This window comes from Triturus cristatus, chromosome 4_1 (assembly GCF_964204655.1).
Source record: "Triturus cristatus chromosome 4_1, aTriCri1.1, whole genome shotgun sequence".
NCBI lineage: Eukaryota > Metazoa > Chordata > Amphibia > Caudata > Salamandridae > Triturus > Triturus cristatus.
In genome coordinates this window covers 1,160,249,435-1,160,275,127 of record NC_140585.1, presented here as the reverse complement: position 1 = coordinate 1,160,275,127, position 25,693 = coordinate 1,160,249,435, and the positions used below count along the sequence as shown (strand labels likewise).

The window sequence follows — 25,693 nt, the reverse complement described above, 5'->3', positions numbered from 1 at the left end:
TTGCTCTCTCCCATTCATTCATTCAAACCCTTCTTTATGGTCCCTTAAGTTTTTTTCACATTGTTTATGTGCTCATTCTCTTCTCACTCCTGTTCCTCATCACTCTTGCCACACCTCTCTGTATAGCTCATTCCTCTTGCCATACCTGTTTGTATGTCTCATGCCTTGCCGTGCCTCACTGTGTTCCTCATTGCTCTTGCTGTGCCTCTTTGGATCCCTCATTCATCCTGTTGAGTCTCTCTGTATCCCTGACTTCATTAGGCAAGCTCTTCTATATCCCCACTTTCTTTTTTTATGCCTCTTTGTAATTCTTGCAGCTCTCGTTGTGCCTCATTGTAACTCCCATTCCTGATGCTGTTCCTCTGTATAACCAACATTCCTATTATCATGTCTCTTTGTATACTCATTCCTCTTGTTATCCCTCTGTATTAGTCCCACCTTTTGGCATGTCTCTCTGTAGCAATCATTCCTCTTGTGATCAATCTGTCTATCTGTATTCCTCTTGAGATGCCACTTATCCTATTACAGGGTTGTCTCTGTCTCTTTTCCAATATCCTGTTCCTTTCCTCCTCACTGTCACTGCTTTTGACCTCTTCTTTTCTCTCTCACCTCCCAGATTTCTTTTTCTCTGCACCCATAATACCTTTCTTCTTGTCCCTCCTTGCTCTCCTCTTTCCTCATGGTATTTGCTTTATCCTCTTTCCTCAGACTATGCCTTGCGACACTTTTCACAGCTCATGCGGTCCAGTTACATCTTTATGTTTCAGCTCCCGAAGCTGCCAGAGATCCTCATCTCTCTGGACGATTTCAAGGTGAGCACCCTTCATCTGGACTTATGGATACTGATAAGAAAATTGTGCTAATTTTCATTTTGCACTATTGGTAAATTAACACTTCTGAAATAATCAATACCAACTCCCAGAGAAAGAATAAGTATATGATGTGTTTAGCCTTGTTTGGGATAGGAATGATAAACAGTAAATATTAATTGAAGTGAGCAATATGCACAACAAACTTTTACTGTCTAGAATTGCTTTACCCAACTCTCTCAAAGTCATAGGTGTGAGGTGTTGTGGTGATCGTTATTAAATTAGCTGCTACATAAGTGTTCTTTTCCCATTTTGGGTAAACTAAAGCTGAAAATAGCTGGTCGGTCACCAAATTCTCTCCTCCTTACAATATCACCCCCTCTTGCACGCTCTTGCTCATCGTATTCAGCCTTACCTACTTTAGACCCAGCTTTATTCTCCCACATCATTTATGCTGTTAAGTTGTATTTGGCTATCCTCACTACACATGCTAAATCACTGTCCAATAGCATCCACTGCCCTCTCAAAACTTGTCATGAGAATCAGACTGCACTAGATGTAAACAACAGATAAGACAAATAACTTCCCTCCCTCTCAAGGATGGATAATGATGAACTCCTAATTGACTATGACTCCATTAACAAAAAACATAATTAACAAAAATAAATAAATGAGAAAGCCCCTCAATACGTCAAACATAGACTTGAATGTCCTCTCTTGAACACTCTGCGAATGCCCACACATTGTGTCCCTCTTTAGCAGAAGGATTACATATGGATATGATCAATCCTACGCTAAAATGATAAAGCATAACAACCTATGCAAAAAAAAAACATCCAACTCTGAAACATCATTGGATCCATCTCTCAAATTCTTCCTCCACAATTGTATATTAGCAGTAAAACACAATACTGCTATTGTTGATGTAATCTTAATACACATACTACAAACCACCAGCCATAAAGCTAATGGTCCCTAAGGGATATTCCGTCATACACCTTGACAGATACAGTAGAACACATGGAAGCATTGCTGTCTTCTTCAGAGACTCATATATAAATATCACAAAGAAACAAATATCATCATTTGAACACATGTCAATAGAGCTAACTCCAACAGAGCAATTCCCGACCAGCATGTACCTGATCTGGCACTCCTCATGAAAGAACTCGCTCTTCGCAGAATAGATTATAGAATTCATCACGGTCAGCAAAATGGACACCTACAACACCTTTCTCAAGAGAGTTCAACTCTCACTTGAATTACAAATCTGAATCTGCTGACTGGATTATCTCAAGCTTCATTGAACACAACAATCACTGTCACATCTGCACATCCCCAGCCTATAATAAGGGAGATATCCTGATTACAGCAGATAAAGACAAAGTAAAATTAAACTCCACCCTACATTTTGACTATTGTGATCACTATCTCATTTTTTCTCAGTCAACCCAGGCTTTTCCCTTTCCCAATGACCAACCAAAGAGACCTAAAAATGTGATCAAGAGATCTTAGGAACTTACATGAGAACCTACTAGTCTCAGTGATCGAGTAGCTGCACGACCTTTTACCTACATTTGTCCTACCTTTCTCTAAATAACGGCTCTGGCACTGACCTTTTACCTAGTTATCTGCCGAATAAATGTGGTGTGGTTTTCTTCGAAAACTAGCCTCATTTATTATGCATGAGGATTCTTAGTATCATATCTTAATCCCCTGCCTAGGACATGCACAGCAGGATTACCATCTTCTGTATAATAACTCTGTACAAAAGTCACTGCTATCATCATCCTTGAACGACAGGCCCACAGTACCATTACACATCTAGGTGGAACCCCTGAGGGTACCTTTCAGGTATAAAAGAACCACAGCTTCACTGGAAAACTGGAGGAGAAGCTTCACGCTGACACTAGACGTGGAGGTCCCGGCCAGCAGAAGCTCCAGCACACAGTGGTCTGACATCCCTTGCGGGGGGTCCAACTCAAGACGAAGACGGGGTCCTTCGTTCTCTCCCATCAGGTAATGGGTTGGCTCTCTCCTAGGGGATTCTTGTCTTTACACCCACATACATGCTAGATACACTTAGGTAGGGTTTGCATCTTAGGAGTACGCTTGATTACTGTCATGTATCTATATGCCTACGTATATTCACTATTTTAGCATCATGGTAGAATTCTACCTTTTATTTACTCAGTTGGTGCTTGTAATCGTATAATTCTGTGTAATGATTGTCGCAGCACACATGTTTTATACTAGAATAACACTGGTTCAATAAATGCTTATTGAAAACGTCCCCATTGTTTATTCTGTGTATCTCTCTTAGACTAAGTGAGCACGACTGACTGTGTGAAAAGTGCTGCATTGTTTCCACAATCCCTGAAGGATCAAGGGTTGCCATGTTCAATAGTTGCCAGAAACTATTCGCTCCTTGGTAAGGTTAGGGGGCTTATAGTGGCACTGTGAGATAGCTGGTCTAAAGGCTAACATATGCTTTGGGGGGTGTCTGGAATCAGTCTGGACACCAGTCCCTTGTTTATGTTGTCTTAACACGCAGATCCTATGTATTATTAGGAACTACACGACAGTGTCTCATGCCTTCCTGAAACAATCAACCTCTTCAATCGATGGAAGGAGAATATGACAGCAATCATAGGTTTGCTAGCTCCAGAAATCATGAGAAGACAAAGAAACAAAACCAATATCATGGTTCTCTAAAGAACTAAATAAAAAATACTATCACTCCTTCTCACAGAAAGAAGACAGTGAAAACATGCATCATTTTTGACCATGGCTAACCTGAGATCAGAAAGAAGAACTTACAACCTCCACATCTTCAAAGCAAAATTCAAGTTCATCGAAAGAGAGCCTGGCTGTACAGGGAACTGACATAGAAAGTTTTTGGGAATAGTGAGGAATGCCACCATCCCTCCTAATCAGACAGTTACTGATGCTTCCAAAGATTGATCAAATCTCAGCATTCTCCAAAGACAAAATCAAAAAGATAAAACACTCCCTGGTCAAATCGCATAATACCCAATCCAACTCTGCCCAAATAAAAAATCTTAAAAGGAATGGTCCACCTTCCAAGGAATTCATATCTGAGATCTTACAAGCAGCTGCAAAACTAAACCATCTTCCGAACCATGGGAATCCATTCCCTCCTCTGTCCTGAAAGGTATGAAGTGTTCGATAGAGCCAATCGTAAGATCAATAACTCCTTCTTAAACCAATGGATCTTTGTGGAACGCCTCAAAGTTTGATATGTTTCTCTGTTTTCAAAAGACAAGGAGCTGACCTTAAGGACTTAAACAACTTCCATCCTGTAATAAATCTATCTTTCTTAGTGAAAATTCTAGAATCGTGTGTGGAACCACATTTCAGCAGTTCTTAACGGACATTGAAGTCCTTGACACGCTTCAGTCGAAGTTCAGACCTAGATACCGAACAAAAACACCTACTGTGAACATCATCAGTGACATTTTCCACATCCTAGATGAATTATGATACAGCTTTCCAGTCCTCCCGGATTTGTCTGCTGCCTTCAGACAAAAAACTACTACTGCCTTCTAAAATCTTTAATGATAGGATGGACATCACTGCTGTGGATCAAAATGGGTTCTCATCCTTCTAAACAAGGATTCTACTGACATCACTCTTTGCGATATCAACATATTCTTTATGTCAGCTGGCATTACGTTTAGTGTCTGCCGTTCTTGTGTTTTGCTTCAGTGGGCACTGCTCTTTGTGCCTGCTGAAATCACTCTCATTGTCAATCTGCTCCACACATTGCTTCTGTCTGTTGACATTAATTTCTAACTGCAGTCATCGACTCTTAGCATCTGCTAGCATTTTGTTGACTAGCATTGTGCCGGCTGGCCTCGCTCTTGGATTTTTACTGCAACTGCTTTTTGTGTCTTCTGCATTGCTGTATGTATTCCAGTATGTGATTGGTTTGTGTCCTCATAATCATATAGATTTGCAGTAATCCCAAATTCCATACTGAGCGTGGTCGATACAGGAAGTAGAATATTTTTATTATAATGGTCTTTTCTGCTTTATTAGAAGACCAGTGAAAAAGCAAAGAACAGCCAACACCTGTTTCACCTGAGGGCCGGCAGGCCAGGGATTTTTCAAGGCTAGTTGTAAAAATGATTGTACATATAAATGGGAAAGCAAAAGGAAGATTCCACAAGGTGGACATATTAGCAAAGTGCATTGCTGTATGTGCCTACCAGCATCACTTTTTGGGTGTACCCGTGTTGCTCTTTGCCTGTGCTGGCATCTCTATGCTTGTGTGCAAGCATCGCTTATTGATCCTGCCAGCAGTTTTTTGCATCTACTGGTTAAGGTTAATGTCTTCAGGCAACTCTTTTTGTGTCTCCTGGCATCACTCTGTGCGTTTACTGGCATCATCGTATATTTCTACTGGCGCCCTCTATTTACGTGCTAACGTTACTCTGTGTGTGCGTGCCAGTATTATTATTTGATTATTTCTGCTATGTTTCTTGTATTAACCACCATAACTTTTTGCATCAAAATCATCCAGGATCTTTTTGCGTCTGCCAGCAACATTCTTTACATCAGCCAGCAACACTTTTTACATCAGCCAGCAACACTCTTTACATCAGCCAACAACACTTTTTGCGTCAGCCAGCAACACTCTTTACATCAGCCAGCAACACTCTTTACATCAGCCAGCAACACTCTTTACATCAGCCAGCAACACTCTTTACATCAGCCAGCAACACTCTTTACATCAGCCAACAACACTTTTTACATCAGCCAGCAACACTCTTTACATCAGCCAGCAACATTACTTACATCAGCCAACAACACTTTTTACATCAGCCAGCAACACTCTTTACATCAGCCAACAACACTTTTTACATCAGCCAGCAACACTCTTTACATCAGCCAACAACACTTTTTGCGTCAGCCAGCAACACTCTTTACATCAGCCAACAACACTTTTTGCGTCAGCCAGCAAGACTCTTTACATCAGCCAGCAACACTCTTTACATCAGCCAGCAAGACTCTTTACATCAGCCAGCAACACTCTTTACATCAGCCAGCAAGACTCTTTACATCAGCCAGCAAGACTCTTTACATCAGCCAACAACACTTTTTACATCAGCCAGCAACACTCTTTACATCAGCCAACAACACTTTTTACATCAGCCAGCAACACTCTTTACATCAGCCAACAACACTTTTTGCGTCAGCCAGCAACACTCTTTACATCAGCCAACAACACTTTTTGCGTCAGCCAACAAGACTCTTTACATCAGCCAGCAACACTCTTTACATCAGCCAGCAAGACTCTTTACATCAGCCAGCAACACTCTTTACATCAGCCAGCAAGACTCTTTACATCAGCCAGCAACACTCTTTACATCAGCCAGCAACACTTTTTACATCAGCCAGCAACACTCTTTACATCAGCCAACAACACTTTTTACATCAGCCAGCAACATTCTTTACATCAGCCAACAACACTTTTTGCGTCAGCCAGCAACACTCTTTACATCAGCCAACAACACTTTTTGCGTCAGCCAGCAACACTCTTTACATCAGCCAGCAACACTCTTTACATCAGCCAGCAACACTCTTTACATCAGCCAGCAACACTCTTTACATCAGCCAGCAACACTCTTTACATCAGCCAACAACACTTTTTACATCAGCCAGCAACACTCTTTACATCAGCCAGCAACACTCTTTACATCAGCCAACAACACTTTTTGCATTAGCCAGCAACAACTTTTGGGTTGGCCAGCAACACTCTTTACATCAGCCAACAACACTTTTTACATCAGCCAGCAACACTCTTTACATCAGCCAGCAACACTCTTTACATCAGCCAACAACACTTTTTGCATTAGCCAGCAACAACTTTTGGGTTGGCCAGCAACACTCTTTACATCAGCCAACAACACTTTTTACATCAGCCAGCAACACTCTTTGCATCAGCCAGTAACACTTTTTACATCAGCCAGCAACACTCTTTGCATTAGCCAACAACACTTTTTGCATTAGCCAGCAACAACTTTTGGGTTGGCCAGCATTGCTTTTTGAATTGACAGGCATCACGTTTTAACGCTAGCAAGCATCAATGTTTGTGTTTGTCAGCATTGCCTGTTAGGTCGGCCGGTACTGCCTATTTCATTTCCTTGGCTGGGATCGCTCGTTTCAATGGCCAGCAATGCTATGTTATGCAATATTTTGAGAACTCAAATTATTGCCAATACAGTGCCCTCTTTATGCTTTAGAAATAGCATAATTTAATAACCTTCAGTACATTTGACTCTTCGATTCTGGAAATGACAAGGTTGTAAGGCGTGTCAAAAGATGCAATAGTCAACAATGACTTTTATCTAAAGGGGAGGAGATTTCCATAGCAGTATGGCCTGCACAGAGAAGACTAGTGTTCTGCAGTGGGCCTCTCTAAATTTCAGGACCAAGGCATAACATAAGATGATTGAGCCAAGTCATCCTCTTGGTCGATAAGGCTTGAATTCTGTTTTGAGAAAAAAAAGGGAAAAGATTATGGAGCTTATGATGCACACGGCAGAGCACTTTAAGTGAATCTCTTTTCTCCACAATCACCCTGTGCAGCGAATGAATCACTAGGGGGACATGAAACCTAGGCAACCGATGGCACAAAGTGCATGCTGCACTTTTATGAACACTGGAGACTATGTAGCAGAGGTGAAATCTAAACTATTTGCATAGTCCACAATGCAACTGCTGTCATTGCCTGGGCGCTATACTCTCTATAAGGAATTCTAAGTTCTTCATTTTTGCAAAAGCCTAAATGACTGAGGGCCATAATGCAGAGCGGCGCTACACCCACTATAATGACAGTCTCAGTAGCTTTCATCGTAAAGTAGTTGCAACTCAAACATTTGTCAGTAGCCAAAAGACATTCAGTAAGGTTGTTATTCTCCGTCATGGATAACGTCTAAAGCTCCATCGTGAGTTTGAGTTCATCCATGGGAAGCCGTGGACAGAGAGGGAATGAGCCATAATTCTCGCCAGCTCCACATACATACCCAGAAGCTCGAAATTCAAACTTATTCAAACATACATAACGCAAAGGGCTTACCTTTCACCTGACAAAATCAATAAATATTATAATATCACCATATCCGCATGCCCGAGATGTCATCAGGCGAATGCGGATCTTCTGCATATGCTGTGGTCCTGTGCTTCCCTCAGCTCCTATTGGAACGCAGTCCCCGCAGCCCTGACAAGATGTACTGAGGTACCACTGGCTCACACATGGGAGGTCTGTATCCTGGGCTTATATGTTAGAGCCAAAAAGACTAGAGTTACCTCCACATTCAGAGACCTAAGACTGATTGTGGCAAAACGCCTGATCACGAAAGGATGGAAGCGCACCGTGGGAAAAATCTCTAATGGTGTGGGCACAAGCAGACAGCACAGCACTGCACAGGGAGGAGACTGCGGGTATACGCAAATACCCGATAGCGCAATGCTGGGACACTATCCTCAGTGCATTCACGCAGGAGACAATAGCACTTCCATGCAGTGAGCTCACGTAGGCAATGGGGCCGCAACCAAGCAATTAGGCCGCACGCTCTAAACCTGCGGCATCCCATATCATAGCCACTATACAGTTAACATCTTCTGACATAAGCAAAGCACAAGACACCAGATAGCTGCTCGTCGGTTCATCTCCCCGACGACAAGTATGAGCTGGCATACCACCCCTGCAGATCCACCAGACCAAGTACGCATAAACCACATATACCCTGCCCCAGATGCAATACGTTGTAAGATGACGATTTTTGTTGGTTCATAGATTAGCAGTTTAAGTTAAAGTTATATCTCATTTGCATAACCCATAAGCCCAGTGACCGAATATAGTAGTGCTCACACGCGAGTCCCCTACATGTGACACATGGCCGATCATTTCATGTGGTAACCAGGCGCACCGAGAATTCGGGCAATAGTGTGTCACACAGGCATTATTCCTAGAGACTATTGAAAACATTTTGGGCCCGATTCACAGAACTAACTTAAGACAAAATCCTAAACTTACTACCATTTTCGTATTCACAGAAGGCACTTACTCATTTTGGTATTCACAGAAGACACTTACTCACTTCGGTATTCACAGAAGTTAGGAGTCCTAACTTTAGGACTCCTAAATGCCTTCTGTGAATACCGAAAGTCTTAAAATTAGGATTTTTCTCAGTTTAGGAGTCTTAACATTAGGACTCCTAACTTTACTACTACTAAACTGAGAAAAGTCCTAATTTTAAGGCTTTCGGCATTCACAGAAGGCATTTAGGAGTCCTAAAGTTAGGAGTCCTAACTTTACTACTACTAAATTGAGAAAAATCCTAATTTTAAGACTTTCAGTATGCACAGAAGGCATTTAGGAGTCCTAAAGTTAGGAGTCCTAACTATACTACTACTAAACTGAGAAAAATCCTTATTTTAAGGCTTTCGGTATTCACAGAAGGCATTTAGGAGTCCTAAAGTTAGGAGTCCTAACTTTACTACTACTAAATTGAGAAAAATCCTAATTTTAAGACTTTCGGTATTCACAGAAGGCATTTAGGAGTCCTAAAGTTAGGAGTCCTAACTATACTACTACTAAACTGAGAAAAATCCTAATTTTAAGACTTTCGGTATTCACAGAAGGCATTTAGGAGTCCTAAAGTTAGGACTCCTAACTTCTGTGAATACCGAAATGAGTAAGTGCCTTCTGTGAATACCAAAATGAGTAAGTGCCTTCTGTGAATACCAAAATGGTAGTAAGTTTAGGATTTTGTCTTAAGTTAGTTCTGTGAATCGGGCCCATAAACCGAAACAGCTACAAGGTGTAACTGCACAGTTAAACATGATGTACTTAGTAAATTGATGATGTGCTTAGTGGTTGTAACAGCACCGTACTCCATAATGTATGTATCATGTAGGAGGATTTGTTCAAATATGTATGATTAAAATGTATATAACTATTGCAAGATTGAAAATTTGAAAACGCAAATAAAGATATTTTTTAAAAAAATGAGTTTGAGTTCATCCATTTAATTGTGAAATTGAATGGCGAGCAAGCGAATCAGATTTACGAGAGGAAGAAACTCCATACTGAAGACAGAAACGTGCGACAAGGCAGATCCCTGTAGAACCACAAATCCAAAAAAGGTACAATTTATTTTTGTGCACAGACACACAGAAAAGACTATTCAGGGCAAGGCAGTACCCTAGAACTCCAGATCATGGAATCATTACAGGAGAAATGCAACACTAGTGAAAGCTGTAGATAGATACAGCTAAAATCAGCCCTCCAAAACCCATTGCTATCCGTTCTTAAGTTCTATAACATTGTTGTCACAACAGATTCTACTGGTCTGCTTTTTGCATCTGCCGGCATCCCGCTTTGCATTTGTTGGCATTGTTCTTTGTCTGTGTGCATGCACTCTGCAGGATTGCCCGCCCAAAAGTCCCTCACCGCAAAAAACATTTTTTGAGTGACCCTCCTATTGCCCACCCGTGAGCCAGCCAAAAAGCCAGCCAAAAAGTTACTAATGTAAATATGCTGTTTATTGGTGGGCTGTGTTTTATTTACCAGTCTCCCCTGATATGTGGCTGATACTCTCTCCCATGTTTCATATACTCAGTTATTCTCCTCCGCTAACAACCGCTCTGCCCTGCCCACTCTGATATACTCTTTCTCTCATCTCTTCTGACACTCCTATCTCTTTTGCTTTTGAATATCTACAGCCACCTTCCCTCCCATTACCTTCATGCTTTCCCTTTCTGATATGTACTTCAGTCCTTTTCTGCTGGTCCGCCACATCTACCCTTCTGTTTTGGTACCCCACTTATCCCCTCTCTGATACACCCCTACTCCTCTTCTGATGCCCTGATCTCCTGTATTTTGTCCAGTAGATGTTGAAGAGGGCATTCACGAATGCGAAGGTTGGAATCCAGAACCCCCAGCGACGTCTGACTGAAGAAGAGATAGAGGCCTTTCTGTACAGTGTATCCCAGCCAGGGGGGCTCACTGGACCCCTGAACTACTATCGAAACTTGATGAGGTACCAGAAGCTTAGATCTCCACATACAGGAAACCTGGTCATGTATGAGACACCTGTGCCCTCACAAACTGATAACACAGGAAGCGAATAGCGTGTTGTCTGTTATAGCATCAACTCATTGATAATGTTAGCAAGGGCCACATTTACACTGGTGCCCAATAATGAATTCCAAGCAAATGTTTCACTACCATTGTCAATGAACTAATGCAGCCTTCCCTGGAATCTGTGTCTGACCATGTGGTCGCATGTTCAACTCTTCAGAGGGTCCACTTAGTCACTTTTGCCTCACGGGCAGTGGGACGTTTAGAAACATTAATGCCGCTCAGTGTTGTTTATTTGCCTTTGCCTATAAACAGCCAGCCCAGCGATCGGAAGCGCGTGAGCACATGTCCAGCACCAAAAAACAGTCCAATGTTTTGTAGTGGAAGTTAATCAAAGCACATTTCTTGCTTTCTCACCCTGTGCTGCAGACTTTGGGTGATGTTGTTCCTGCCACAGATCTGTTCAATTTCAATTTTATTGACTTAGACCATTTCAGAGATCAACAGTTAAGAAGAATAGAAAGTCTATACATTGTTATAAAATGTTACGGACCACATAGATAATTTCACAGGTCTGTTCATTTAATGTCCCCTGTAACAGTTCATGTAGTCATTGAACTCAAAATAAAGCATTAGTGCGCAGATTTCAGAGGGGCTGAGACACATAAGAATGTGTCCAGGTTTGATGCATGTTCAAGCGTGAGAGATCTATATATAAAATTATACACCCCCCCCTACTTATGAGGACCTGCAATTGACCGTAATGAAGGGTGTAATTACTATTCTAACTGCACATGCGCTTTGAGAGTAGGGTAGGTTATGAAGCGCACCAAAGCAAGTCTAACTGCACTTTTAGGTTTTTTGATGCACTCACTCTAAAGTACCTAAACACACTACCTGAACTGGTACTCATAACACACCGGTCCTCACAAAGATAGTATTTGTCTGGTTCTATCAGGGTTAACCCATGCTATGAGGATCGAGCCGGTCCCCACAGTGTGCTCACACACTCCCACTCACCGAAGTGAACACACAGGGATCTGAACAGATGTCCGAATTTGAGAAGCTAAAAACTGTGTTCAAGGCATATGAGCTGCAGATCACACACTAAGGATAAGATCGCCATCTGGTGTTGGGCTTGGATGATTGCAGGTTGTTGTTGTCTTCGGAAGAAGTCTTTGGTCGCGAGATTGGTGACTCCTCCTCTGGACAACAGTGCGCATGGGCATCCACTCCATCCTCAGATTGTTTTTTTCCGCCATTGGGTTCGGATGAACTTTTTTCCGCTCCTGCAGAAAACCTATTACAATCACTACAACTCTCAAAACTTGAATACTCGACGTCGAACTCGATATCGGACCGACTCCGGACGCGGCTGATGGAAAGGACACCTTTTAAAAAATGCCCCCAATGTGGAGCAAAGTTCCCTCATAGCGATCACCTGAGGTCTGTAATTTGTGCCTTTCACCAGACCACAACGAATCCAGCTGTCCAGCCTGCGCCGCATTCCGTTCGAAGAAAACCATCCGGGACCGGAGAGCTCGACGCCATATCATGGCCAAGCCGGTTCCGGAACCGGAAGACATCTTTGCACAGGACGTCCCTGACGATGACTCCGAAGATCTCCAAATCGTGTCCGAGGCAGACGATTCAGATCCGGGGCAGCCTGTGAGTACCAGCCCCCCTACCCCAATACCACCCAAAAAGACATTGGTCAAGACTCTGCCAACTGGGCACAGTCGCGACCCGAAAACATCTTCTGAAGCCCCGCCCTCGGGTCCGGCTCCGAAGAAAAGCAAGCCTGCGGGTGGCTCGGGCTCGAGCAAACCCCACGTCATTGTGCCTTCGGCACCAAAGCAGGCTTCGGGACCGAAGAATACATCGGACCCGAAACGTCACTCGGTCCCGACATCTCCACCGGCACCGAAACGTTTGTCGGCGCCGAAATCTCAACCAACTCCAAAAGGCTCATCGGCACCGAAAGGCTCATCGGCACCGAAAGGCTCGTCGGCACCGAAAGGTTCTTCGGCACCGAAAAAACCACCGGAACCGAAAAGTTCTTCGGCACCCAAAACATCTTCGGTGCCCAAGCACGTCCAGAAAGACGCAAAAAAGTCGGCGCCACAGCCGCCTTCGGACAGTGAGGAACTCTTTCGACCGGATCCTAAGCAACAACGGATTTACATAAATCCAAAAACTGGACATGTCACAGCGGTGCCCTACAAGAAAAGGAAGCTGGACCCACCTCCTCCAGCACCTCCAAAGAAGAAGGACTGTGCAACTTCACCCTTACGTCCTTCCTCTCCTACATTACCCCCTATTCCATCCCCCCCAACACCACCACCTGCACCTGTACCATCTCCTTCTCATACACCACCTCCACAGGATGATGATGATTTTGGGGGAGGGGGAGACCCAGATTTCTTCACTTATCCCACTGATCCTACTGATCCCTTTACACTCCCGGACACAGCACCAGTAGATGACTGGACTTACCCTATACCTGACGTGCCTGACCCCGCTCCATACCCCTCAAAACCCTCCCCTCCTGATGACCATTTGGGGTTCGGTCAGCTTATTAATAGGGCAGCGTCATTTCATGGTGTCACCATGCACACCGACACTCCTGAGGAGGATTTTCTACTCGACACCTTTGAGCAGTCCCAGAAAACAGTCCACATTCTACCCATGATCAAGGGAGTGATAAAGCATGCCACTGAGGTATTTAAAGACCCTGTCAGGGCCAGGGTTCTCAACCCCCGAATAGAGAAGAAATACAGACCAGCGCCACAAGATCCTGCGTACATTAAGGCGCAACTCCCCCTAGACTCACTAGTCGTCTCTAATGCCAGAAAATGGGCCAACTCCCAAACAACCGGAGATACGCCGCCCCCAGCAAGGAGTCTAAACTCCTAGAGGCTTCCGGCAAACGGGTTGCCGCTCAAGCGGCTAACCACTGGCGTATCGCAAATACACAAGCCTATTGGCTCGTTATGATAGAGCCCATTATGATCAACTTGAGGATCTCTTGCAACACCTGCCTGAACCTTTTAAAACACAGGCCACTGACCTCATACAAGAAGGCAAACTAATATCTAATGCCTCCATTAAATGTGCATTGGACGCAGCGGACACCGCCTCTAGGGCAGTTAACACAAGCGTTTTGCTTAGACGCCACGCATGGCTCCGCATCTCCGGCTTCAAGACGGAAGTACAAACCTCCATTCTTGCTCAACCCTTTAATCAGGAGCAACTATTCGGACCGGCAGTGGACACTGCCCTCGAAAAGATTAAAAAAGATAATGAAACTGCAAAATCTATGGGAGCATTGCAGTCCACTCAAACCCGAGGCTCCTTTCGGCGCTCCTTTTATAGAGGAGCTTCCAAAAATGTGGGAACGGACAACTCTTCCACATTCAAATCTACAGGTCAAACATCCCCTAACAAAGGATATTTTAGAGGAGGGTATCGGGGAAACAATAATAAAGGCCGAGGACGGGGCAACAACAACAACACCCGTTCCTCTACAGCCACCAAACAGTGACTTGCCACAACTCCCCCCAGACCATTCCACTCCGGTCGGGGGAAGACTTCAACAGTTCCTACCTGTCTGGAATACCATCACTACAGACAGGTGGGTAAGACAAATTATCCAATCTGGCTACTGCCTCGAACTCATAAACCCACCCCCAAACATACCACCCAGACACCGTCCCATGACGCCTCACCACCTCACGCTCCTCAAACAGGAAATACAGTCTTTGCTTCAGAAAAACGCAATAGAACCTGTTCCACCACAACATCAGGGCACAGGAGTATATTCTCTATACTTACTCATTCCCAAAAAGGACAAAACCTTGAGACCCATACTGGACCTCAGACTTCTGAACTAGTACATACAATCGGATCATTTCCACATGATCACTCTCCAACAGGTCCTTCCGTTACTCCAACAAGGAGACTTCCTTGCCACATTAGACCTCAAGGACGCATATTTCCACATCCCTATGCATCCTGCTCACAGAAAGTATCTACGATTCGTGGTAGACGGTCAACACTATCAGTTTACAGTTCTCCCATTCGGAGTAACAACTGCACCCAGGGTGTTCACCAAATGCTTAGCAGTTGTGGCAGCATACCTCAGGAGACAAGAAATCCATGTCTTCCCCTATCTGGACGATTGGCTCATAAAGGCCAACACTCTAGACAAATGCGTTCTCCACACTCACCGCACTATTCACACCCTACACAACCTGGGATTTACCATCAACTATCCCAAGTCTCACCTACAACCCTCCCAAATACAACAATACCTGGGAGCCAACATAGACACAGCCAAAGCCGTAGCTTATCCCAGCATAGCCAGGATAGCCAACATACAAAGTCTGATAGAAACATTTCAAACACACCACTCTCTTCCCGCAAGAGTGTTCATGCAACTCTTAGGCATGATGGCGTCATGTATCTCCATAGTACCCTACGCACGCCTTCAAATGCGTCCCTTACAGGAATGTCTAGCACAACAGTGGAATCAGGCCCACGGACAACTTACCGATCTGGTGTTGGTGGACAGCCGCTCACTTCGCTCACGGAAGTGGTGGAACACCATCAACCTGTCCAAAGGGCGGCCGTTCTTGGAGCCCCTTCCACAAGTTGTGCTGACCACCGACGCATCTCTCACAGGGTGGGGAGCCCACCTCCTTCGACACACCACTCAGGGACGGTGGACCATTCAACAAAAACAGTTCCACATCAGTCACCTAGAACTTCTAGCGGTGTTCCTAGCACTGAAATCCTTCCAAGTGCATCTCCACAACAAAACTGTCCTCATCCGCACGGACAACATGACCACAATGTATTACATACAGAAACAAGGAGGGACACATTCTCTGCAACTGTCCCAACTGGCGCAACAAATTTGGAGATGGGCGATTCCCCGGAACATCTACCTGCTAGCAGAACACCTCCCAGGGGTTCAGAACCAGGTGGCAGACCTCTTAAGTCGCCACACACAGCAGATACACGAATGGGAACTACACCCCAAAGTCTTACTCCCATTCTTCCAAAAGTGGGGACAACCAGACATAGACCTGTTCGCCACACCAGAAAACGCAAAATGCCCAACCTTCGCCGCCAGGTTCCCACACCCACGGTCACAGGGCAATGCAATATGGATGAACTGGTCAGGCAGATTTGCGTACGCTTTTCCGCCTCTCCCGTTCATTCCATTTGTGGTACGCAAGCTAAAACAACAGTCGCTGACACTCATCCTAGTGACTCCCACTTGGGCACGTCAACCCTGGTTCACCACACTTTTGGAACTATCACTAGTTCCACATCAAAAACTGCATCTCTCCCCGGCTCTCTTAACCCAGAACCATGGAGAAATCAGACACCCAGATCCTCAAACCCTGAACTTGGCAATCTGGCTCCTGAAGTCTTAGAGTTCGGGTACCTCAACCTTCCTCCAGACTGTATGAATATCATTAAAGAGGCCAGGAGACCTACTACTAGGGCATGCTATGCTGCAAAATGGAAACGATTTGCCATTTACTGCGCTAACAATGACATACAACCACTGGATGCTTCCATCCAAAACATCATTTGCTATTTATTACACTTACAAAGATGCAATTTAGCGTATTCCTCTATACGTCTACATCTAGCGGCATTAGCTGCCTATTTGCAAAATAGACAACACCTATCCCTCTTCAAGGTACCAGCCATTAAAGCATTTATGGAGGGTCTTAAAAGAATCATTCCTCCAAGGTTACCACCTTCCCCAGTGTGGAACCTTAACATTGTTCTTACAAGGCTCATGGGTCCCCCATTTGAACCAATGCACAAATGCGAACTGCAGTTCCTAACATGGAAAGTGGCCTTCCTCATCGCAATCACCTCCCTGCGAAGAGTTAGTGAGATACAAGTCTTAACTCTCGAAGAACCCTTCCTACAACTACATCGGAACAAAGTGATTCTTAGGACGAATCCAAAATTCCTCCCTAAAGTCATTTCCCCTTTCCATCTAAACCAGTCAGTGGAACTGCCAGTCTTCTTCCCTAATCCAGACTCAGTAGCCGAGAGGGCACTTCATACCTTAGATGTTAAAAGAGCCTTGCTCTATTACATCGACAGAACAAAACCATTTCGGAAAACCAAGCAACTATTTGTTGCTTTCGCTCCACCCCACAAAGGCAACCCTATTTCCAAACGGGTATCGCCAGATGGATAGTCAAATGTATCCAAATATGTTACCAAAAAGCTAAACGGACTCTTACCGTTCCCCCTAGGGCGCACTTCACGCGTAAAATAGAGACCTCTATGGCATTCTTAGGGAACATTCCCTTAGAAGACATTTGCAAAGCAGCAACATGGTCTACTACACACACCTTCACTAAGCATTACTGTGTTGATGTGCAATCCAAACAACAAGCTTCAGTAGGCCAAGCTGTCCTAAAAACTCTATTCCAAACTGCTGCAACTGATACATGTGACCACCGCTAGGGGAGACACTGCTATATAGTCTATCCTTAGTGTGTGATCTGCAGCTCATATGCCTCGAACGGAATATGATACTTACCAGTATGCATCTGTTCTTGGCATGTAGAGCTGCAGAGCCACACACGCCCACCCGCTTCCCCGGGACCTGTATCTGTTCCAGCATTGTCTTACTTAGACACTACACATGGACATCCTTTCTCTTTACTTCTTACACACTCCATCATTTCCCATCATGGCGAAAAACAATCTGAGGATGGAGTGGATGCCCATGCGCACTGTTGTCCAGAGGAGGAGTCACCAATCTCGTGACCAAAGACTTCTTCCGAAGACAACAACAACCTGCAATCATCCGAGCCCAACACCAGATGGCGATCTTATCCTTAGTGTGTGGCTCTGCAGCTCTACATGCCAAGAACAGATGCATACTGGTAAGTAGCATATTCCTTACCAGATTGAAGAGGATATGACACAAGAAGCTGTCCAAGCTTTACGTGCTACGATAAAGGAATGCAGTCAAGTTGGCGAAACTAGGCACAGAAACAGCGCAGGCTTTACAAACTAGAATGCAGAAACCAGTTCAAGCTTTAGAAGCTGGAAAACTGAAACCTATTCACGCCTAGGACAACAGTTGGAAAATACATCTAGACCTGAGATGCTAGTACATAGGGGCTTTTCCTGACTTCAGATTCTAGAATACAGTAATTGTCCAGATTCGACAGGCAGGATACCTGAACCTGACTAAGGTTGACATGTTAGGAAGCATTCACTTTTTCAGACTGAGAAGCTTGGAAACTAGATTTTGTTCAGGTGTTGTGCATCCCATATTCCATATCCTATGCATAGTGTCTGATACTTTGTGGGCGCAGAGTAAAATAGCATGAGAATGTTGCATCCACATCCCATCGGGGACTGACTAGACTTGACTTCTGGTTTACTGTAATCTGATCACTGTTGGTATTTACTTTGCAGTTCCTTCCCAGTGAAGTTCCAGGATGTGCTGGTGCCCACAATGGTGATTTGGGGTGAACGAGACCAGTTCCTGGAGGCAGGCATGATCCAATGCATGAGGCAGTACGTGCAACAAAGCTTCAGGGTGGAGATGATTCCAGAAGCCGGGCACTGGATTCAGCAGGACCAGCCTGAAGTTGTCAACCGCCTGATGAACTCTTTTCTGATTGAAAAGTGAAGCTTCCTTTTGGTGCAAGTGTTTCCTTTGTGTGCAGTATGCCTGTGCCTGGGGTAGGCAAGACAGCAGACTCCATTCTGAGTCAGACGGAGATCCCAATGTTCTATCAGGCTCAAGAAATCTGTATTACAGTGGTATTAGAGTAAAACCACGTTGGTCCTTCTGGACTTCCCAGTGTTTAGGTTTCGCCTGACTCAGCGCATGTGCTGGTTTGGCGAGACTTATTGAGAGGGCTCCAAAAAGTGCTACCAGGCCAGCCTAGAGCTACAGTGCATGTGCGCGGGCGCGCGCCGCGCTTTCCCGCGATTACTTTCACGGCCGATCGCGATCACAATCTTCACTTTCACTTGCACGGCCGCTTTGCATAGCCAATAGGTCTCGCTTTTGGGACCTTATAAGTATTTAGTTATGCAACTGTTGCATGGCTAAACACTTATAAGGTCCCAAAGGCGAGACCTATTGGCTATGCCAATGCTTGTTTTTTCTTGTCATGGGATATTGCACGGGATGTCTGGCAGATGAGTGTTTTTTACTAGATACTAACTTTCTGTTTAATTTGCGTAATTTGGGGAAATTCACGTAATGCTTGTTATACTAAATTCCTGAAATTAGACCATCACACTATGTTGTATGATTACATGCCATTTGTGGCAGGCCCTCAGAAATAGCTTGAACAGTCATGGTGTGAGGAAGTGTGTCTCGTGCCTCTGGTTGTTTTCTTTACAGCAGACTGCACAGAGGACACATTTCATGCTAAACTAACTACAGTGCTAAAAGAGGGATTTGCATTTTGCATAATTACAAGTAATTTCACATAATTACATGAAAGAAAATTACTTTAATTTCACGCACCCCTAGTACATAAGCAAGAGGAATGTTTCTGTGCATTGCACAATATGGGTATGTTTATTCCCTTTTTTTATTTTTTATTAGAGTATGTAAATGCTTGAAACAATTGTCTAAAGGCTGGAGCAAATTTGTGAATATACAATAATCATCTCCCCCACATAGATAAGTGCTATAAGTAGCAACTCTAGTCAATGATTTGGTCTGAATCATTCTTTTTGGTATGTTCCTGCCCTTTGAGGTTATCCAGCATCATGGGTTTTACCTTCCCCACTTTACAAGAAGAGAGAGCCCCACGCAAGGGAACTCCTACTTAGTATTTCTGACCGCCTCCGTGTTATCTGCCTTGAATAGATGTTTGTTGATTGTGGTGCCCTATAATGTTTTAAAATGTATTGACTAAACGCTGTTTTCTCTTGATTCTTAAAACGAATGATAATTCAGCACTTTTCCACCCATCTTCTCTGTCTCTCATCCTAGAAGCTTAAGTACAGGCTTCCAGCAGTAGGTGGGCCGAAGCCACATTGTCTACAGTAGATGGGTTTTCCTCTACTTTGACATTTGTTCTCAAGGCCTCCGAGTGAACGAGTGACCTTCTGCAGTCAGGAGATGGCCTCTGTGTCTCTTGGTGGAGGGCACATTCGGGGCAACAGACAGGCGTTGGCGCTGTTATGATTAGTTGTACCAGCCACCACATGCAGCCCCTGGCAGGAACTTGGAACCTATTCCCCCTAAAGAGTACTGCCTGTGCCCCAAACAGGCTCCTGGCGGCCTACAAGTATGCAGAAATCTTATTCAAAGGGCTGCAGGGTGCGTTCCTTATTGTACTTTCTAGTTACGCTTCTGTCAGCGTGTGTACTGTATATTTTAGCTTTTGGCCTTTTGTAAGTAGGCAGACTTGTTAGGTGTCATTTGTAGCATTCTGCACTTTCTTATAGTGTTGGCATTTAAAAGAAAAACAAACTATTTCCTTTTTAAGCATTTCATTGCATTCTATTCTCTCCCTTTAATTGAGATCACTAAATGACATCACCCCACGTGATGTCACAGGATGAGAGCTCTCACCATCAAACCATGAAAGAGGCCTCTTAATGTATCTAAGTGAGTTTAGGTGCCTGTGTACGAGATGAGTATGTTCCCTAAAAGGGGTAATATCAAATCTCAGTGATGCCGACCCGGCCTCTCATTCGTCTAGTCAATGAAATGAGGCCTAATGGGTTTGTTACCATTATCCCTTCAATACTTTGTTGATTTAACATTGACTAAATAATCATTAAAAATTACTGCAGACTAGAGGGGAAGTGCGATATATTTTACTGAATTCCAAGTTTTTAAGAAAAAGATGCTGGAAATAAAACTACCCTTCCCCGACTTAGTTGACACAGAACGTAAGTTATATCATACTTATTCTAACACAAATGTGGTCAGGAGAAGCTTAACCAGTAGCGGCTGCTACTGGACCCGGGTGGCGGGGTGGGAAGGAGGTAGGAGAGTGGGGGTGGGCAAGAAAAAGGGAACTAAGCAAACAAAAAAACACTTACCTTGAACGACCGCCGCCTCTCCTTTGTCCTCTGTCCTTCCAACATCTTCCTGCATTCCCGGCCAGTAGCATTAAGAACCCGCCCTCCCAGCCTCCCCTAAGCCAATCGCAATGCTGCAATGCAGCGTTGTGATTGGTCTGGGTGCCGTGGATCGGTGCTCAGACAGGGACTGGGAGGGTTTGCATGTTCCTCACCATATGCAATGCAGCCTGGTGGGGGACATGCAAAGTGCGCAGGACTGCTTGGGGCGACCCTAGAGGGCCATCCAAGCAGTCCTGAGCACTTCAGGTGTGAAAACCACTACTTTCCCTACTCCGCCAGCCCCGCTCTAGAGCCACCGACGTATATGGCAAAAATAAAATGATAATAACAATAGTTATCATTTTATGTTTCCTTTATTTCAGTGGGGCGACACTCTTCCACCTTAGCAGAGGAGCCGCCACTTAGAGATTGCTTATGGGAACGCTATTTTCTCTCTCTGCTCATCATCCAGCTGGTTCTGTTTTGAGCAAAGGAGATGAGAAATGACAACTACGGAGAGCGTCTCAAACACTATAGTGATCAGCATTCTGGAAGCTCTGCCCAAATAGAATTCAAAAGGCATCTACATAGGCCTAAAAATAATGCCAGCACATTCAGTGACTTGAAAGTGAAATCCAGGTTTTCAAATGCTCCTGTTCAGACTTGCAGGCTATAGTCGACTCTGAAATTCTGCAAATTCAATTCAACACTCCCACAGTCTGGTGTATTCTGTTTTTTGCACCTCCATACGCTTATTGTTTTTTTTAAGGAACATATACTGTTTTTATTGATTTTAAGAAGTGTATCCTCTAATGTGGATCATAGCATGTTTAATTATTTTTGACAATCTCTGCCTGTTCTGTGCCATGTACGTAAAGTTGGTCAGTGCAACGCTTTTAAGAATTTGTGCCTGAGTTAGAGCTGTAACCTCGCTATGTTAGCTGACAAGTCTTTTCTTTGAAATTTATAATCCAGTACATTTTATATTTTTTGAACAGTTAACAAAAGGCTTATAATACCAACTGAACGTGATATAAAGATTTATTGATCATAAATGTATCTGTGAGTTTGTCTGAATTTTTCTATTAACACAGAAATTATGTAAAGTGACATGTTTTTGGTATTCCAGTATATGTTGTCTTTATAAAACAAATATGTCTTTAAAAACCTTGCTAACTATTTTCATAGCGATACCAAAGGGGATGATGGACGGAGCGTTTGAGCAAATCAAACACTCACCCCCAGTCAACTGATCTGGGTTTAATCCATCATTATTCTTTAGCTCACTCCACCACCCCAGTTCAGACATGGCCATATGCAAATCAGTCTGACCCTGTGCCTCATGGGAACAGTCCAGACCGAACTGCCAAGCCATGTCTACCCTGGACCGGAAACAAGCATCCTGGGACCGGTTTCGGGTTCATAACCCTCATCAGCCAGGCTATCTTGAATCCAGTGGCAAAGTGAGCAAGGGACCCACGTCTGGGCATACCCTGCCAACTTAGGGCAAACAAAGCGATACCAAAGGGGATGATGGACAGAGCGTTTGAGCAAATCAAACACTCACCCCCAGTCAACTGATCTGGGTTTAATCCATCATTATTCTTTAGCTCACTCCACCACCCCAGTTCAGACCTGACCATATGCAAATCAGTCTGACCCTGTGCCTCATGGGAACAGTCCAGACCGAACTGCCAAGCCAGGTCTTCCCTGGACCGGAAACAAACATCCTGGGACCGGTTTCGGGTTCATAACCCTCATCAGCCAGGCTATCTTGAATCCAGTGGCAAAGTGAGCAAGGGACCCACGTCTGGACATACCCTGCCAACTTAGGGCAAACAAAGCGATACCAAAGGGGATGATGGACGGAGTGTTTGAGCAAATCAAACACTCACCCCCAGTCAACTGATCTGGGTTTAATCCATCATTATTCTTTAGCTCACTCCACCAATCCCCAGATCCGACATGGCCATATGCAAATCAGTCTGACCCTGTGCCTCATGGGAACAGTCCAGACCGAACTACCAAGCCATGTCTTCCCTGGACCGGAAACAAGCATCCTGGGACCGGTTTCGGGTTCATAACCCTCATCAGCCAGGCTATCTTGAATCCAGTGGCAAAGTGAGCAAGGGACCCCGAGTGGGAAGGGTATGCCCGGACGTGTGTCCCGTGCTCTCCATGCCACTGGAATCAAGCTATCCAGGCTGAAGAGGGGTGCTTGTTTTCAGTCCAGGGAGGACCTGGCTTGACAATTCGGGCTGGACTGTACCCATGAGGCACAGGGTCAAGACTGATTTGCATATGGCTGGGTTCAAACTGGAACGGCATGGTGAGCAAAAAAACGATGGATTTAGGCCCAGATCTCTGTACTGGGGTGAATGTATGACATTGTTCTGCATTCTGTCCATCAACTGTTGTTTTTGCATAACTATTTTCATACTCCACGTTTTTCTATTTTCAGGTAAAAAAATAGAGAATTTCTAAATCAAGCACATAGAGGTACATAATAAAAACATTAATTTGAGCAAGTTTACATACGCCTTTGCCATTATCTCATATAAGAACTGACTTGCTGTACTGGTCATTTATCGCACTACAATATTAACAGAGTAATCAGTTAAACTGTTAAGCCAAAAATCCTATGTACTATAAATTTGAAGCAATTATTTGAACGAGCATTAGCAAAGTCAATAGGTCTCGTCTATGCAAGAGCTATTGGCTTTGCCAATGTCTTTTAGCCATGTTGCAGAGCAGCGTGGCTGTAGGGCAGCATCGCTAAACGTTAGAGAAAAAAGCACTATAAAGTCAGTGTTTTCATTGCAGGTGGGCAACAGAGACAACAGGAGGGATGGTGGTAGAGAACGTACAACACAGACAACGGTAGAGTAAAAAAGTGCTATGACGTGGCCAGTGCTGGGCAACACGGACAATGGGGGTGGGAGGGAAGAAGCGACAGGGAAGAAGCAACACGGACAATGAGGAAGAAGAAAGAAAAATAGTACCTGAATCACAGCATGAGCAACAGAAGGACACTAATCAAAATGAATCAATCAGTACTTGGTCCATGCTCCACACGAAAGAGGAGGAAGTGAACTGACGCACTAGCCTATTAGGAGGCAGCAAATAATAATGACAATGAAGCCAAAGAATGGTAAACAATGGATGGGCTCCAATACCCTTGCCCTATACAATATCTGTCACAAGCACTAGCGCATGAGCACTGTATTAGGTGAGACCTAAAAAAGGAGCACAGTTAGACTAATTACAAATAGGAAAACTACACATTCCCTCCTAGGTGGAGAAAGGTGGAGGTCAACCCTTTATCTCTACCATAAAGGAGACACGGCCAGGAGCAGTAGTGAAAGTACATTTCGTGCATCAAGAAAGGGAGGGATTAGTTACATAGTACATATGTACGCTGCTGTCTCCACAGAAGAAGATGAGTGGGACACAGGTATACAACAATGCAAAGTAGAGGTGCCTAGTCTTTCTGCAATACAAACAGGAGGCTCTTGACTACCTTTTAGTGCCCATCAATTGAAAATTCTAGTAAGTAAAATGTACTCCAGCTGCTATGTATTACCTCTACCTTTTCCAACTCACACTTATCAGATACTACCGAAAACAGAATATAAAAGACGAGGCACATGCTATGGTAGACGAAGGGCAGCAAAAGAAGCTGTCTTTTAGCCATCTTAGTTTAAACGCTTACACAGGTTTGAATCCTATGTTTTTCCAGTGCTTCATATATATTAATATCTGCTGTGTAAACATTTTATGTTGTTCATTCTTTCTATAGAGAGCAGCCTGCTAAGTTCCTGTAGTATCCTTTCTGTCTACATCCAGATCAGCAAAATCAATTCCCTCACAGCCAAGGCCTCCCCATTGTGCAAGTGTTCATCATTTCAGGGACATCTCTCTAAAAATTGATAATTTATTAGATTTTCAAAACTTTTGTTTTGGTGCTCCCTTACCTTGTCACATGATTAGCATGCATTGCTGTACTAACCTCGTTTCTCCATTGTTTAGTGCTTCCGATCTGTAATGTAATTTTTTTGTTGAGATGGTATTTCAGAATATGAAGAAAAGAAAACAAACATTATGTTACATGGACAAAAGTAAACCTGATTTTGGGGAAACATTTTTCCATGAGTGCTGAACCAGGACAGAACCCTAAGGCAGGCAATTTGGTAAGGACTCCAAGACACAGATGTGAAGATAGAAGACATAGTGCAAGCAGTGACAGAAACCGTTTCAAGCCAGAATGAGAAGCCCCCCCCCCCCCCTGAGGAGACTACATGGGGAGGCTGGCAAGTAATCAGAATGCGAAGAGAAACATTTGAGCAAATTAAATTGGTGTGGTAATTTGCCATTAGTTAATTATAGCCCCACCGCCTGCTTCCAGACACTTCTATCACCTAGAAATTGAGATTTTTTTTTTAGTGTTGTTCCTGGATTAGTGTTGTTCCTGGATGTAAGAAAGTGCCCTCTTTTTGCATGGTTGCCCCACTTTTTGCTAAACTGCTGATGTATTTTAACTGCGTGTTGCCTGGGTTCCTGCCAAACAGGTACCCAGGGCCTATGTTCTTTACCTAAACTGCATTAAAAACAAAACCCAATTAGCACTCTTTGGCCACAGGTCAGTTCCTTGTAAATTGGACCACAGGTACCAAGG

General features: G+C 44.0%; 1 protein-coding gene across 1 annotated transcript in view; it reads left to right on the top strand.

The window, feature by feature from the left end:
- The window catches only part of EPHX3 (epoxide hydrolase 3), a 196,219-nt gene extending 174,142 nt beyond the window's left edge, over positions 1-22,077 (top strand). Inside the window, exons 6-8 of the mRNA XM_085654322.1 lie at positions 709-812; positions 10,734-10,882; positions 18,394-22,077. Of these exons, the coding sequence (XP_085510448.1) occupies positions 709-812; positions 10,734-10,882; positions 18,394-18,610 (470 nt within the window). The 3' untranslated portion in view covers positions 18,611-22,077. The remainder of the gene's footprint in view (positions 1-708; positions 813-10,733; positions 10,883-18,393) is intronic.
- The last annotated feature ends 3,616 nt before the right edge of the window (positions 22,078-25,693 follow it).